General features: G+C 35.6%; 1 protein-coding gene and 1 pseudogene across 1 annotated transcript; both read right to left on the bottom strand.

The window, feature by feature from the left end:
• Nucleotides 1-3618: 3618 nt before the first annotated feature.
• LOC119242107 (olfactory receptor 8G1-like) lies at nt 3619-4546 on the bottom strand (annotated as a pseudogene).
• A 6979-nt stretch (nt 4547-11525) lies between these two features.
• LOC119239916 (putative olfactory receptor 8G3) lies at nt 11526-12461 on the bottom strand. Its single transcript, XM_037504308.1, has one exon. The coding sequence runs from the start codon at nt 12459-12461 to the stop codon at nt 11526-11528; it is 936 nt and encodes a 311-aa protein (XP_037360205.1).
• Nucleotides 12462-15557: the final 3096 nt, after the last annotated feature.

The following is a 15557-nucleotide window of genomic DNA, read 5'->3' as shown; positions in this document are numbered from 1 at the left end:
GTAACCTGAGATAATTAGACCCACTCTCTACCAATAGGAAAAACAAAAATGATGGTATCTGTCTTGTGTGAAAATTAAGTTAAAGGAGCCCTCAAGGTGTTTTACACAGTTTCTGACTCTTGATAGAATTCTTGAGTGCCAGTGTTATTTTAATTTTTATCTACTAAATATCTCTCTGATCTTCCTTTTATTAGATGAACACTTTCCTAAAGATCTTTCCTTAGCACATCCTCTTGCTGCTTCATTCTACATAAGTACGTACATTAACAGAGATTTGGAATTTTTAATTGAATAGCAACTTCCTAAAATTATCATTACATTCCAGGATCTCTAGTAAAATATAAGCAAGTGATTTGTCACTCTAATGAAAGATTTTTATCTCACAACATAAAGAGATGCTTTCTCTTTAATGTGCCAAAAAGTACCATATAATTAGTTGTGTCACAAAACAGCATTTATTTCAATCATGTATTTTTTTAACTTTTCTATCATTCTTCTCCTCTAGCCTATAAAAATCTCTTTAATAGCTAAGGTTCTTTGTTAAGGCTTTAGTAATGAAAACCCCAGCTCAGAACACCATCTACTTGTGCCTACGAGTACATTTTTTATCATTACATTAAGTGTCCTTAATTCTGTGGCACTTACTGTTTTTTTTATTTTTGCTAAGGCTGTAAATCAAAACAGTACATGACACAGTGCCTTTTATAAACCCAATCTCAAAATATACATGTCTTTAATACAATTGTTGACAGAAGGTTAGTGATAAGTTGACATGCACTCAAAATAAGGGAATAAAGCTTTCTCATTGTCTTGGTCAAAACAAGTAAACATAGACATGCTTGTCATGAATTTTATTTAGCAGGGGACAGGTAGATAATAGGATGACTATTGAAGTGAAAATAGGTAGACAGATAAATAAGCACATGCACATGAAGGGAACTCTGAAAGAAGAGTCTAAAATTTCAAAATCAAGGAATGAGTTTCAGATATACTCCTTTACTTCCCACTTAATTGAGTGCTGTTTATTTCTCCCCTCTATTTCTCTGAAGGGGAAAAAATTTCTGATGCTGTTGGTGGAGTGTTCTGAGTACTAACCTTGCTGGACTCCTTGGTGGTGAGGGGGTCATGGCCTAAAAGTCTCCATGGCAATAATATTGAGTCACTGATTCTGGTCCCAGTGAAGGTGAAGTGTAAAGTTTGGTTAACATGACTATTTTATACTCTGGGTACTGGTGCTGAGTCTGACTAGGAACAAATAATGATAATGATATCCCACTAGAATCTTGTCCCACAAGTATCAGCCATTGGGAAAAGAAACAATTAGAATCTCCTTTTTTTCCCCATTGACTCCCAGTGTTTAATAGTGTCACAAGGTGTGATTTGTTGTTATTGCAAGGATAGAGATTGGAAACATGGATATCATAGATACTCATATTGTTCCAGTAAATTTTATGATATGTTAATTCAAAGTTCCAAATTTGAGGAATTTTTAAAGATACTAAAAGAATTTTCTAAAGTGATTTCCCATAGGAGAGAAGTAGAAAATAAGGGAAAATAACCTTTGTGTGTAAGATTTCAAAGTTTTTAACCAATAATTTCAAGATATATGTGGAGTACAACCAATACTGACATGGAATTTTTTTTAATAAATTGATAGTTCAGTGATTTTCAAAAAGTATTTCAAAGGTTTTATTTTTACTGACTTCATCTAAATGTATTGGTCTACCATGAAATTCTCATAAAATAGTAATGCTTGAAACATTTACCAGGGGAGCAGAATAAAATTGTCGGCTAGATATTTCTTTACTTCTCTGAGAAGTTCTTAATTAATTTAACCAGGAAAAATGAGTACTTACTTGCCTCTAAAATCAAAACAGAATTTTTGAGAAAAGATGTAAAGGCATATGTGTTTGACAGATTATTTTATTATTCCATAAACACTGAAATATTTCTTTGGAATTAAAATTGTATTTAATGTTTCATTATGCATTTTCATTGAATGTTTTATCATTGAGATAAAATTACAGTAGATTTTTGTTTGTCAAATTCATCTTTTTTCTAGTTTTAAGATAAAATTGGCATAACCATTGTTTAAGATAAAGGTGTTCTATGCTTTGATTTATGCAATTTAAATATAGCAAATTGATTGCCATTGTCAAATTTCAAATTGGTTACCACCATCAATACTCCAGTGTTAGCTAACACTGTCATATCACATAACTAGCATTTCTTCTTTGTGGTAAGAACCTTTCAAATCTACTCTCTTAGAAACTTACATAATGCAATATTACTAACTATAAACACCATGTTATTAACTATATCCCCAAATTAGTTCATCTTATAAATGGACAATTGTCATCTTTTATAAATACCTCCCTGCTTCCCCCAATGACCACTACTCTTGTTTGGTGGTTTTTGGGTGTAACTGCCACTCTTGGTAACTACCTCCCTTGTTTCTATAAATTTTGCTTTTTTTAGAGTTCATATCTAAGTGTTAATACATAGTATTTGTCTATACTATATAGTATTTATATAGTATTTGTCTTTGACTTTATTTACTTAGTATTGCTTACAGGACTACAAGATGGGGGCTTAACTTTCTTCATTTAATGTACTATTCACTAATTTGGCCCCAGTGAGATTAAGAAGGAACCAATATTTGAGAGTAATGTTGAGGTGACATTATTGGTAATTGAGGTTCAGTTTTGCAGCCTCTCATGAGGAGCATGCAGTTTCTGTAAATGATATCACACCACATGAATGTGTTCTTAACTTGAATTTTTCATTTTGGTTTAGTTCTAATGAGATTTCTGAGTGACAGAAGAAATAATCCAGGCAAATAATATAAATGGAGGTATAGGATAAGGGAAAAAAAGACTTTCAATGTAGAGTTAATGCCCCAAACTAGAAAAAGAGACTATAGTCATCCTATTGCTATGAATATGTTGTTTTCTGCCCATATAGAAGACAGGAAGTTGGTAATCAATGTTGAAAGATGGCTCTTTCATTATGATTGAGATTTCTTTTTATCAATTTTATGGAAGAAAATGAGGAAAGGTGGTGGTGATAGCGTTAGTCAGTCCATGTATTTGTATCACCCTTTAATAGTTCTTCTAATCTGTGTCTCAGTGATACTTATAAGAGAAAAATCTGGAGATATATAACATCAAAAAGGACCTGAAAATAAGAAATAATAGTTACTACTAGATCTATCTAAATAGAAAAAGTGTTGGCAAATTGACTATTATGAAACATAGCAATTCATACAGAGTAATAGTCAATGACTTAGAGCTAATAAACCATCTTCACATCATTTCTTTTTTTGTTTTGTTTGGTTTTTTTAAGATGTATTTATTTATGCATATAAGAGCTGGGGCACAGGCCAGAGATGTGGGGGGTGAGAGGATTCACCAGAGACAGACTGGGGAACAGAACAGGCAGACTGACCGAAACACACTGCTGAAGGGAGCAGTGGGCGAGACAGGAGAGGTCTACCTTACCATGTGAGTTGCTCCCTGGCAGGCCTGGGATCGATCTCATGCTGCAGAGGCTGCAGATTCATAGTGCGGTGCTTAACCCCCTGCACCACCAGGGAGTCCCTTCACATTCACATTATTTCTAATCATGAGGATATTCTATCATTTTCTTCATAGCAACATTGACATCCTTATTCCGCAGGCTGTAGATCAGAGGGTTTAGCATGGGCACAATAATAGTGTAAAAGACAGAGGACACTTTTCCTTGGTCCATGGAACTGACAGATGAAGGCTGCAGGTACATGAATGCACCAGATCCAAAAAAGATCACAACTGCCATTATGTGGGAACTGCAGGTGCTGAAGGCTTTAGACCTGCCCTCAGTGGAACGCATGCGGAGGATGTTGGCAATGATGAAGACATAGGAGTTAAGGATGGTCCGGGTTGGGACAAAGATGTTAAGTGAACCAACAGAGAGAATCAGTAATTCATTGATATAGGTACTTGAACAGGAGAGCTTTAGGAGGGAAGAAGATCACAGAAATAATGATTGATGACATCACATTTACAGAAATGAATCGTAAGCATGAAGCCTGTGTGAAGAAATGAACAAACCAAACCTATAACATATACTCCAAAAATCAGTGATAGACAAGCCTGATAATACATGATGACATAGAGCAGGGGACTACAGATGGCAACATAGCGGTCATAGGCCATAGCTGCCAACATGTAGCACTCAGAAATAGGAAAGACAAGGAAGAAGTAGAGCTGAGTCATGCGTTCAGGGTAGGAGATGATGTTCTTCTCTGCCACGAAGTTCACCAGCATTTTGGGGGTAACAGTCGTGATTGGCAGAAATCTATGAAGGTCAGGCTGCTGAGGAAATAGTCCATGGGGGTGTGTAGGTGAGAACTGAACCCTATCAGCATGATCATGCCCAGGTTTCCCACCATCATGACCACATAGATTCCTAGGAAGAGGAGGAAGAAAGGTAGCTGGAGTTCAGGATGTCCTGTTAGCCCAGCCAGGCTGAACTCAGTCACTGTGGTGTGATTTTGTCTTACCATTGTTCTCCAGATGTTTCTGAAGAAGAGAGAGAAAGATAGTTTTTGGAAACATTGCCTTTATTTCCCATTTTATAAAAGTTACCCCAGATAAAGATTAACTGTTTATATATTCCCTTTGATAGTCTTTTTTAATTCTGACTGAAGTTACCTATATAATAGTATCTTAATTTAAATATGTATACTTTCCTGCAGATGTATTAAATTATTTCATAAAAAATGTATCATCCATAATGATCGTTATACATTTTTTGAGGAGAGACCGCCTATGTTCAACATTTTTGTCATCCTTAATTAAATTTTTCCTGAAGTGTGTTTGCAGAACCAAAAAGTTAAAGAAGCCTTTGAAAAGGACATAAGCTGGCTTAGGGCAGCCTGGAGAGAGTCAGCCCTATTCAAGTGCAGGGTTCTTTATTAATTAGCAGTGAATCCACCAGCAATGAAAAGAGACATATCATTGCTAGACTTTTGGAACTTTTAAATGAAAATCAGAAACTTTGTTTTCTCAGTGAGAATTCAAGTTTTTAATATATAATATTAATATATACAATATGTTATATACATTAATTTACAATATGTAACATATCAATATAATTATATATTGATAATGTAATGGGATGGCTGGATTGTACAGGGTGAGAAAGTTTGTAGCTCTGAGAACAAATACTTCTGCCTTTGCTTGAGAGAAGCATGAATAGTTTTAAGCGTGAAGGTTTTCAATTCCAAGTGCCTGGGTTAACAGTCACACCCATCCTTTACAAACATCATTTATAGACTTGGGTAAGTCTATAAAAAAAAACCTTATTATTTAGCAGAGGTTAATACTCCAGAAATGATGATCATCATAGTAGTTGTTGTTTCTTGCATCATGTTATCAATTGGTAATAAGGGATAATTACATATTTTAAATGCAAAATCTATAATATAATGTTTAAACCTTTCCTTTTAGCTCTTATCTTTCATTAATTAAGACAACATGAAAACTGCCATAAAATTAAGGCTATAGAATCATAAATGTAGTCTCCTATTCTGTTAAGTAGTAAGCAGATTATCATTACTTAAATACAAATGAATGAAATTCCAAATGAATTCAACTTGAATAAAAATAAAGATTAAACAGAAAATCTAAAATATTGTACTTAATAGCTCATCAAAAATAAACATGAACCAAATCTTAAATATAAAATAAAAGATAAACTGAAAATACTGAAACATAACACCAAAGTATGCCTTTAATATGTTAAAGGAGTCTGAGATTTTTTGGGATGTACACACAACAGCTATCCATACAACACTGCTAAATTGTTTTATGCAAATTAAAAATTATTCTTCTAAAAACATCCTTAGAAAATTAAAGGCAAGCTATAGGCAATACTGATATCTAAGGATTTTAATCCAAAATATATAGTACTGATATTACAAGAACCTGAAGAACTTTAAAATGATACATTACAGAAGAGGATAAAAGAATAATTAATAAGTACATTATTCATCATGGTAATGAAAACTGCAGTGAAACCATAATGACCTATCACTTGCTGGTGAAGAAGATGTGAAATTGTCTAAACACTTTGGAAAATTCTTTGGCGATTTCCTAGAAAAACTCCAATACACTTACAATAAAATCTAGCAATTCTGTGCCTCAGTATTTATCCAAGAGAAATGTAGACATTTCTACAAATGTCTACGCAATAACTTGTACCAAGTTATTGGTACAAGTATAGTGGAAGTTTTTTCACTAGCAACCCAAAACTGGAAATAACTCTCATATTCAACTAGATAAATTACTTGCATCTGCAGCATGGAGTACTACTCATAAATAAAAATCAGTATCACTGAACATGCAACAACATAGTTTAACTTAATAAAGATCATGTTGAGTATAAAAAGCCAGGCATAAAAGAATCTGCATTGCACAACTTCATTTATATGAAGTTCTAGAAAAACAGAACTAAACTACAGTGATGGGAATGAGGTCAGTGTTGACTGCAGTGGGTCATGGGAGAATATTGAGAAAGGACATGAAAGAAACTTTAAGGATGATACAAATATGTCACATAATTATTGAGATATTGGGTTGTCCAGTGTGCATTGGATGCATTTGTCAGAGTTCATTCAGGTGAACTTGATTCATAGAATCAAGGCACGGTCTGACCAGGGGATTCTTTGGGATGCAAGTTGTCTCCTTGGGTCACACATTCTTTTTAGGGGTACATAGAATCTTTACAAAATTACTTTTTTTTTTTTTTTAAGATTTATTTATTTATTTATACAAGCACTGGGTACAGTCAGAAGCGCGGGAGGGTGAGAGAATTCACCAGAGCCAGAGTGGAGAGCAGAGCAGGCAGAAGGACCGAAGTACACTGCTGAGGGGAGCAGCGGGCGGCAGGAGAGGTCTGCGCGCCATGTGGGACCTCCTCCGGTGGCCGGGGAGCAGCCGGGGATCGAACCGGCGCCACAGAGGCCGCGGGCAGCTTTGCAACCCAGCGCTCAATGGCTGCGCCACCGGGGAGGCCCTACAAAATTACTTTTAAGCTAGTTCATAACACATTATATTCCCATGATTTATTTACTTTACAACTGGAAGTTTGTACTTTCTGATCCCATCACCCATTTCATCTACCACATCTACCTTTTGGCAAACACCAGACTCTTCTCAGTATCTGAGAGTTATTTTTTTCTCTTTTAATTATTCTAATATAAGTGAGACCATATGGCATTTGTCGTTCTCTGTCTTATTTCATTTATCTGACTACCTTCAGGGTCATATATATTTAATAAATGCAATCCATTCATTATACTGTTCACCTTTTTACATTCATAGTGATTTTTTTTGCCTAGTGACATATACATATATATACACAGATAAACATATACACACATATACACATATATTGAAGTCTTCCACAGAGTTTTGACTTATCAATTTCTTTTTGATTTTATAGCCATGTTTGTTTTTACAAATGCGTTATGTTGGATCTATAGAATGTTAGAATTCTGAGCTCTTTCTGCTGTGGATAAACTTAGACTTCAACTCCTTTTCTTTTAGAATATCTCCCTAATGTACAATGCTTACAGTTATACCTGATTTTAGCATAGGAAAACCCTGTCGTTTCAGATTGAACTTACAGAAAAACAGTGTCTAATTTTGATCGTTAATAATTCCTAGAAGATCATTAATATAGCTTTCCAACTAGAGTTCCATGAAATTAGATTACTATGAATGGATCGTGAAGGTGCTGAGGGCTTTGTCTTCTTATCCTTTGAGGGAGTGGGGGTAAGCCTTTGGGTTCCATGGTCACACGTAGTGTAGCCCTAAGACATACAACAAATACTATGACTTCAATGTGTGTCATTGCATTAGAAAGGCTTGTGCTACTCTTAAATTGCATCTGTCATGGTCTGTTTAGTTATGGGTTGTTGTGATTGGAAAAACTTGGAAAATATTTGAAGGTAATGGGAAAATTAGCAGGTATCATAAGGAAACTAAAGGGTAAAGAGACTTTATGTATGGACTTTGAAAGATCTAAAAATACACCCAAATACATGAGAAAATATTTTAAAAATTTGAGTTATTTGAAACAGAATTAACTATTCTTAATCAGCGAATATACCCAACCATAAGCCAAATGAAGGAACACTTTCAGGGACACTAGAGAAAGGGTTTCTTTCATACCTTTTAGGATCAAGTATGAGTATCCACACCTCTTGCTAATCTCCTGACTTTGTTCACATTTGGTTCCTTTCAAATTCAGAGACTTTATTTTCAAGTTGAGAAACTTTTCAGTTTTGCAATATGCCACATTCTCTCAGCTGTCTGAAGTTTTATTTGCTCTTGTATTCACAAGAAATAATGAATTCCATTTGTCTTTTCATTTGCCAAATATTTTTGATTTTCCATTCACATTTAAAATTAAAATCATCATGGAAAGAATCTCCAATTCCTTGTAATCATCTAGACTATCTTATTACATTATCAAAAAACTATCATTTTAAAACAGCATAGTTTACTATTTAAACTGCACTACAAGCCAGACTATGGACCAAATCAGACTTAATCTCTATATGCCAAGCAAACAGCATACATCCATCATATCATAAAATGTTTTAAAAATATTAGGAGTAAATGAATATTTAAGTGAATGAATGAAGGTATGGAGGCATAATTGCTGAATTACTAATGTGATTTCTTCCAGATGTAAGATGTAATAGTCTCACATCAAAATTATAAAATGAACACTCACCTTTCTGGTTCTGGAAATCTCAATGCCGAGTTCTATTTACAATTTGCTCTCTCTGACTTGGAGGGAAAAAAAGTGCTGATTTTAATTTTGGGGAGTCATAGGTCCCTAAATTTCTGCTATCTTGAGTGCTGAAAAGACAGGCACAGTCCCGTCTCAGAGGCACTTTTGAAGACCATCTGATTCACACGTCAACATCTCCAAGGGTAAATTTTGGTGTGTGTTTCTCCAACTTCAGGGTAGCAAACATCCTCACCTTTCACAGTCCCCAGAGCAGTTCTGATTGCTGGACTCTGAACAAGGTGCTAAATACTCTCTAAGGATTTCTGTTTCTCTTGAGAGCAGGAGCAATTGCATTGACACTTCCCATTACTAACTTCTTCCTTCAGAAAAAGGGATTCTTTGTCAAGCCTGACCTTATCAATTAGTGATAAAGAGTTATGCACAGTGATAACTGGAATTATTTCAAATGCAGATTCTGGGTCAAGAAGTTCTGAAGGGGGTTGAGATTCCATATTTCTTACAAGCTCCCAGCCAGTGATTCTGATTCACAGTCCACAGTGTGAACAGAAGATTTTAAATAATCAGGAAACACCCTAGCAAGTTATTTTACTGTTAAGTGAGCTGCTTTTTAAAATACTAAATTTACCACTTACCCTTGTACAAAAAAAAAGCTTAATTTATTTCATGTATAGATAGGTAGTAGAGTTGTTTTAAAAGCCAAATCTCTTTAAAATTGGACACTGGAATTGCTGGGATAAGAATTCAAAATATAGTATTTTCATTTTTAGCTCTTCACTAATAAGGATACTCTGAAAAATTGCATATTTTTAAAAAATTTATGTATTTATGCTTAAAAGAACTGCAGTATACGCCAGAGGTGCGGGGGAAGAGAGGATTCCCAGAGACAGAGTGGGGAGCAGAACAGTTGTATCTACTGAAATAAACTGTTGAGGTGAACAGCCGGTGAGACAGGAGAGGTCTGCTGTGCCATGTGGGTCAGCTCCCTGGTGTGCTGCAGTAGCTGCTGATAGCTTCATAGTGCTGAGCCTTAATCCCTTGTGCCACCAGGGAGGCCCCCGCAAAATTGCATGTTTAAAGAAAATATTTTATTAGGCACTGGTGTCCCTTATTTCTTCCTCTTTCTTATACACATTCACTTTCCCCTCCCGCCCCCAAGTTGAAACAATTGGAAGCAGTCTTAGCTTACAGTATGATTCAAGGTAAATTGGATACTCACATCAGGAAGCCCATATAAATTATGGCTAAATATATTAGGGTCAGTTCCTTCAATGGGTTAAATTAGTGTTTCTCAATCATAGCTGCATATTGAAATCCCAGAGACTTAAAAAACCTCAGGGTCCTGGCTGCACAATATATCAGTTAAACCAAACTATGTAATAGACTGAGGAGTACCATGGGAATCTTCTTCAAATGTGGAGTCTATTTAGTAAATCCAGGTATGGCATTTTTAACAAATTCGTAGATTTTTCCAGTATTGCTGGTCTGTGGGGACCCTTTTGAGAAACAAGGTGTTAGAGGATCTCTTGTTTAGAATTTTTTCCACTATTTTTCACTTAGATTTAAGCAAGTTTCCCTCTGTCCATCAGGAAGCTTCTTTTAACTTTGGAATTGCAGTGGCTGCAGGATGCTAAATGTTTTTAGGAAAATACTATGTGTCTGGAAGGCCCCCTTACTGGTGAGCAGACTGACTGACTATCACTTCATAGGCTGAATGAAAGAAATGAGCCAGAGACTTAGAGCTTGGACTGCCATGGAAAGGACACAAACAGGCCTTTGCATAAATAATTATACAATCATGCAAACTATTAAATGCCTCTCGAGGCCATTGTTTCTATTCTGTCTACACAGGAGAAATGTTTTAAACAGAAGAATGACATTAAATGGCAACTCTTTATAAATTATGGCGCAAGCAAGCATGAACCCCACAAAAATGATACAAGCTGGCAGGATTTTTGAATTTGAGGAGCTGTTGCTCATAAATAGCTATAGAATCACTGGTATAAAGATAGGCCAATATTGTGCTTTTATAAATTATTGCTATCAAGTATAATAATTGGATTCTCTGCAATGTGTCATTTTGTTCTGCTTTGATGAAAGTGTTGATTTTGATTTTTATATATATATAGTATGAAATAAAAGTGAGGAAAAGTAAAGAGAGGAAAGTAACAGCTGTGTGGGTAATTGAGGGTGTTTAAAATAACCACACTTACCTGCGGTCAATGAGGAAAATTATGGATTCTGGGGCCCAATTTAACTGAGAGTGATCATTTTCTTCCTAATTTGGGGTCCTTGTTCATTTATGCAGATTAAACACGCATGAATTCCTTCATCTTTTGAAAGGAATTAATAGTAGGACTTTCCCTAAAGGAATACTGTAAATAGTAAATAAAGTTATATTTAAAGTGCTGGGCATTTGCTAGATATTTTATAAAATCTTAATATACATCACTACTATTTCAATCAAAATCAGCATAATTGTTTTGCTTATGTCTTTAATGTCTGTCATTAAGATAAAACTGGTTTAATACTCAAAAGTCTTTGACTTTTGTCAGTATTTCTTTATATATGATAGCTATAATATAGGTTCAACATAGGCCTGGAGGGAATTTTAAAGATGTAGTATATAGGGGGTGCTGCTAAATTTGCAAAATATTCAAAATAAACCTACTGCAAAACAAAGATGTGTTTTTGATATGACATTGTGATAATAATTCTATTCACAAATGTTTTTTACAATATAGAATTTTCTTCAGGGCAGATTTAACATCCTTATTACGCAGACTGTAGATCAGGGGGTTCAGCATAGGCACAACGGTGGTATAAAACACAGAAGATACTTTGCCTTGATCCATGTTGCTCACTGAGGATGGCTGCAGGTACATGAAGGCTGCAGATCCAAAGAAAATAGAAACAGCTGAGAGGTGGGAACTGCAGGTGCTGAAGGCTTTGGACCTGCCCTCAGTGGAACGGATACGGAGGATGCTCGAGAGGATGAAGATGTAGGAGGCAAGGATGGTTAAGATAGGAAACAGGAGATTAAATGTACTCAAGATTAGAACCACCAATTCATTGATGTAGATGCTGGAACAGGATAGCTCCAAGAGCGGAAGGAGGTCACAGAAATAATGGTTAACCACATTGACCTTGCAAAATAGGAGTCTCAACATAAAGCCTGTGTGGATTGTTGACCCAGTGATGCCCAAAATATAAACTCCTGCTGAGAGCCAGAAACAGACCCGAGGGGTCATGATGACATTATAAAGCAAAGGCTTGCAGATGGCAACATATCGGTCATATGCCATTGCAGCTAACATGTGACACTCTGAGATACCAAAAACAAGGAAGAAGTAGAGCTGAGCCATACATTCAGGGTAGGGGATGATGTTCTTTTCTGTCACAAAGTTCACCAGCATTTTGGGAGTGATAACAGTAGAGTGACAGAAATCAATGAAGGACAGGCTGCTGAGGAAATAGTACATGGGGGTGTGCAGGTGAGAACTGAGCACTATCAGCATGATCATGCCCAAGTTCCCCACTACTGTGACCACATAGATTCCTAGGAAGAGGAGGAAGAGAGGTAGCTGGAGTTCAGGACGTCCTGTTAGTCCAGCCAGGATGAACTCAGACACTGTGGTGTGGTTTCCAGGGTCCATTAGCCTTTGAGCAGGTTCTAAATTATGAAAGAGAAAATGAGTGGACTGTGTGTATGGCTTTGAGTCTATGAATGTGTGTGTGTGTGTGTATACAACGAGGAAGTTATTCACTTTATCATTCATCAGAGGAGATTCATAATCCGGAGATCATTTGAGTTTTTCCTACTTCTGGGACAACCAATTCTTCAGGTTCAACCAGAGAAGGAAATGCAGACTCAAATAACCTTATAATTTAGATACACTAAGATACTGTAATACTCTTTAAGAGAAAACATCATTTCTGAATCTTTTAAATGTTGCAATGAACTGTGCCACAATTATTTATGAGAAATCTTCTTTCCTGCTATATTCTAGAGATCCATACTAATATCAAACATCAAGTGGCATAATAATTTGAATTTTTCAGAAAAGTAATAGTACTGTGTGCTCTCTATGAATAATGAGCATAGAATACATAGGTCTGTGAAAGATAGTTTTGTTAGTCTGAGTTTTTTTTTTCCTTACTAGACCCCCAATTCAAGCTACCTGAAGAACTGAGCAACTACCAATATCTTCCCTGAAATTCTTGCTCCCTGGTGTATGTCAGCTTTCTTCCTTCAGGGTTACTACCCCAGAAAGCGGGAATATAGCTGTTTGGCAACTTATACCTCAGTAGGTTTTCCACAACCAAGGAACCCCCCCCCCTTTTAATCTGGGCAGCCATAGGAGTCATAATAGATTTGGGGTCATGTTTTCATTCCACCAGTGGAGTGAGGGGAACAGTGGACTGGATTGGACTATGCAGTGGACCACACAGATGAAGAGGGAGTGGTCAGAAAATTATTCATATCCTCAAATTAAGAGAAGGATTTTTGAAGACCAACACTGGGTATCATTTATGCAGGTCTTTTTTTGTTTGTTTGTTTGTTTGTTTTAGTAATCATGTCTTCTGCACATGCTCTCTATAGAACTGAAAGATGGTGGAGATGTGGATTAGGCGATCTGCAAAACTTAATACAGTTAACAGTGGGATTTTTTTAAGTCCACTGCATCTTTGTTTATGTGACGCAACAATGGTTTATAATACTGCATATGATTTAGGGATATAGGTTTATACCCCTTCAATGTATGTCAATGTACCCCTTCTATTGTACCTGATCCCATTTTGTTCCCACCCTTGTCCTCCATCTCCCTCCAGTAGCCTAGTTCTGCAGTCATATTTCTAGGGTTTGTTTTGAAATTTCTAGGAGTTTTCATTACTGTAATTTGATTTTGCCAGTTCCTTTGTTTTGTTTCTCCATATTCCATTTACTGCATTAGCTTATGTTTGCAAAGAAAATGGGCAGATTCTAGAAAGAGGAAATGCATAACACTCAAGCAATAGTTATGTTAGTGTTCTCAGTTTGGGCTAAATAATAAGTGATATAGAAACCTGGACAATTTCAGAAAAACTATCCAGAAATCTGTCATATGAAGAATAGCTGGAATAATCACTAACATTTTGCTAACATATTGAATGATCTTGTGAGACTGACAGTTAACTCAATGTTCCTTTACTTAAATGGCATTTAACTCATTGCATATGTCTCTGGAGAATGTAGTAAAACAAATTGCTTGAAATTATGGAAAAAATATTTGGTTTCTCCAGAAAGGTGAGCATTTCACCCATGAGATTATACCCTAATTTTGCTGTCATAAATGTCTGAGCAGAGCCTGAATAATCACTTACTTAGCAGATGTTATTTAAAGATATAAACCATCTTAAACATCTGTTCCATTTCCAATACTTCATGTTTTTTTATAATTCGAACAGGTTCTGATAGAAGGTATATATTAGTTGATTGAAAGCTCAATGCAACCATGCACTTGTAATGTGACCTAGGATAATTACACTTACTCTTCAATCATCTGAAATAAAAAAGTGATCTCCTCTCTCTTGTATGAAGTTCAGTGAGGTCTCAAGGTGGATAGTATATATTTCCTGACTCTTACTAGGAACTTAATATATGTCAGTGTAACTTTAACTTTAATCTGTTAAGTTTCTCTTGGCTGTATCTCTTATTTGACCAAAATTTTCATTCCTGTATTGATGGCTAGAATTTTTAACTTTTGTTCTTGGCATATCTTCCTGTTGCTCCCATCTACATTAATGCATACCATGATCCAGATTTGGAATTCTTTACTGATATTAGCTTCCTAAAATTACCAGTGTCTCCAAAATAAATTCAAAGCAATTTCATTGTGATTTAAAACTAGCAAGGAGGTGAAACAATGGTGCCTCAATAACAATATTTTTTTCAAATATTCTACAATCAAAGCTTAAAAATTTTCATTGTCATTCAGAGATTCATATCATCTAGTAAAAAGATTAAAAAGTTTCTTTTTTATGTCCCCACAAGTATGAAATGATTATTTCATAAAAGAGACTTTGGTAAACTCATTTTTACATATCATGTTTCTTTAGCTTTCTCTCATAATCTCTTTTCTATGAAATCTTTTGAATAGTTAGATTCTTTAGTTAACTAATAGTGAAAACCCTAGCTAACAAACCATTATTTTATACCCATGAATACATTTCTTATGTTTACAGTGCTTATGCACTTAACTTTGTTTTCATTATTGACTTTTTCTTATGTAGTAGACTCTAAACACAGTATACCATGCCTTACACAGAACCACTCTCAAAAAATATGTTTCTAACACAATTTTTGAAAGAGGGTTAGTGACAAGTTAACATAGGCTCAAAATAAGTGAACAAAGTCCTCATACTGCCCAAGTGGGAAGGAGTAAACAAAGAAGAGTTTCCCATGATTTTATTCAGAAGGGACAGATAGTTGAAAAGGGAACCTTCTCTCATTAAGAGTATGAATATTAGAGTGAGACTAGGCAGAGATAAATAACAATGTCCACCACCATGTATACTGGGAAGGAGTCAGAGCAGAAGGCTCTAAAATTTGCAAATCAAAGACTGGGATTCAGATATGCCGCTTTTGTTGCCCAAAAGTGTAGCACTGTGTATTTTCCTCCTCCATTTCTCTGAAGGGGAAAACAAATCCTGATGCTGCTGGCAAATAGCTCTGAGTACTAACCTTGCAGGACTCCTTGGTGCGAGGGGGT

This window comes from Talpa occidentalis, unplaced genomic scaffold (genome assembly GCF_014898055.3).
Source record: "Talpa occidentalis isolate TD23 unplaced genomic scaffold, MPIMG_talOcc4v2.1 talOcc4.12, whole genome shotgun sequence".
NCBI classification, from domain to species: Eukaryota; Metazoa; Chordata; class Mammalia; order Eulipotyphla; family Talpidae; genus Talpa; species Talpa occidentalis.
This window is presented reverse-complemented; position numbering and strand designations above follow the sequence as displayed.

Excerpts from the sequence above, each read along its gene's own strand:
- LOC119239916 (XM_037504308.1), bottom strand. The coding sequence starts at position 12,461 with ATGGACCCTGGAAACCACACCACAGTGTCTGAGTTCATCCTGGCTGGA.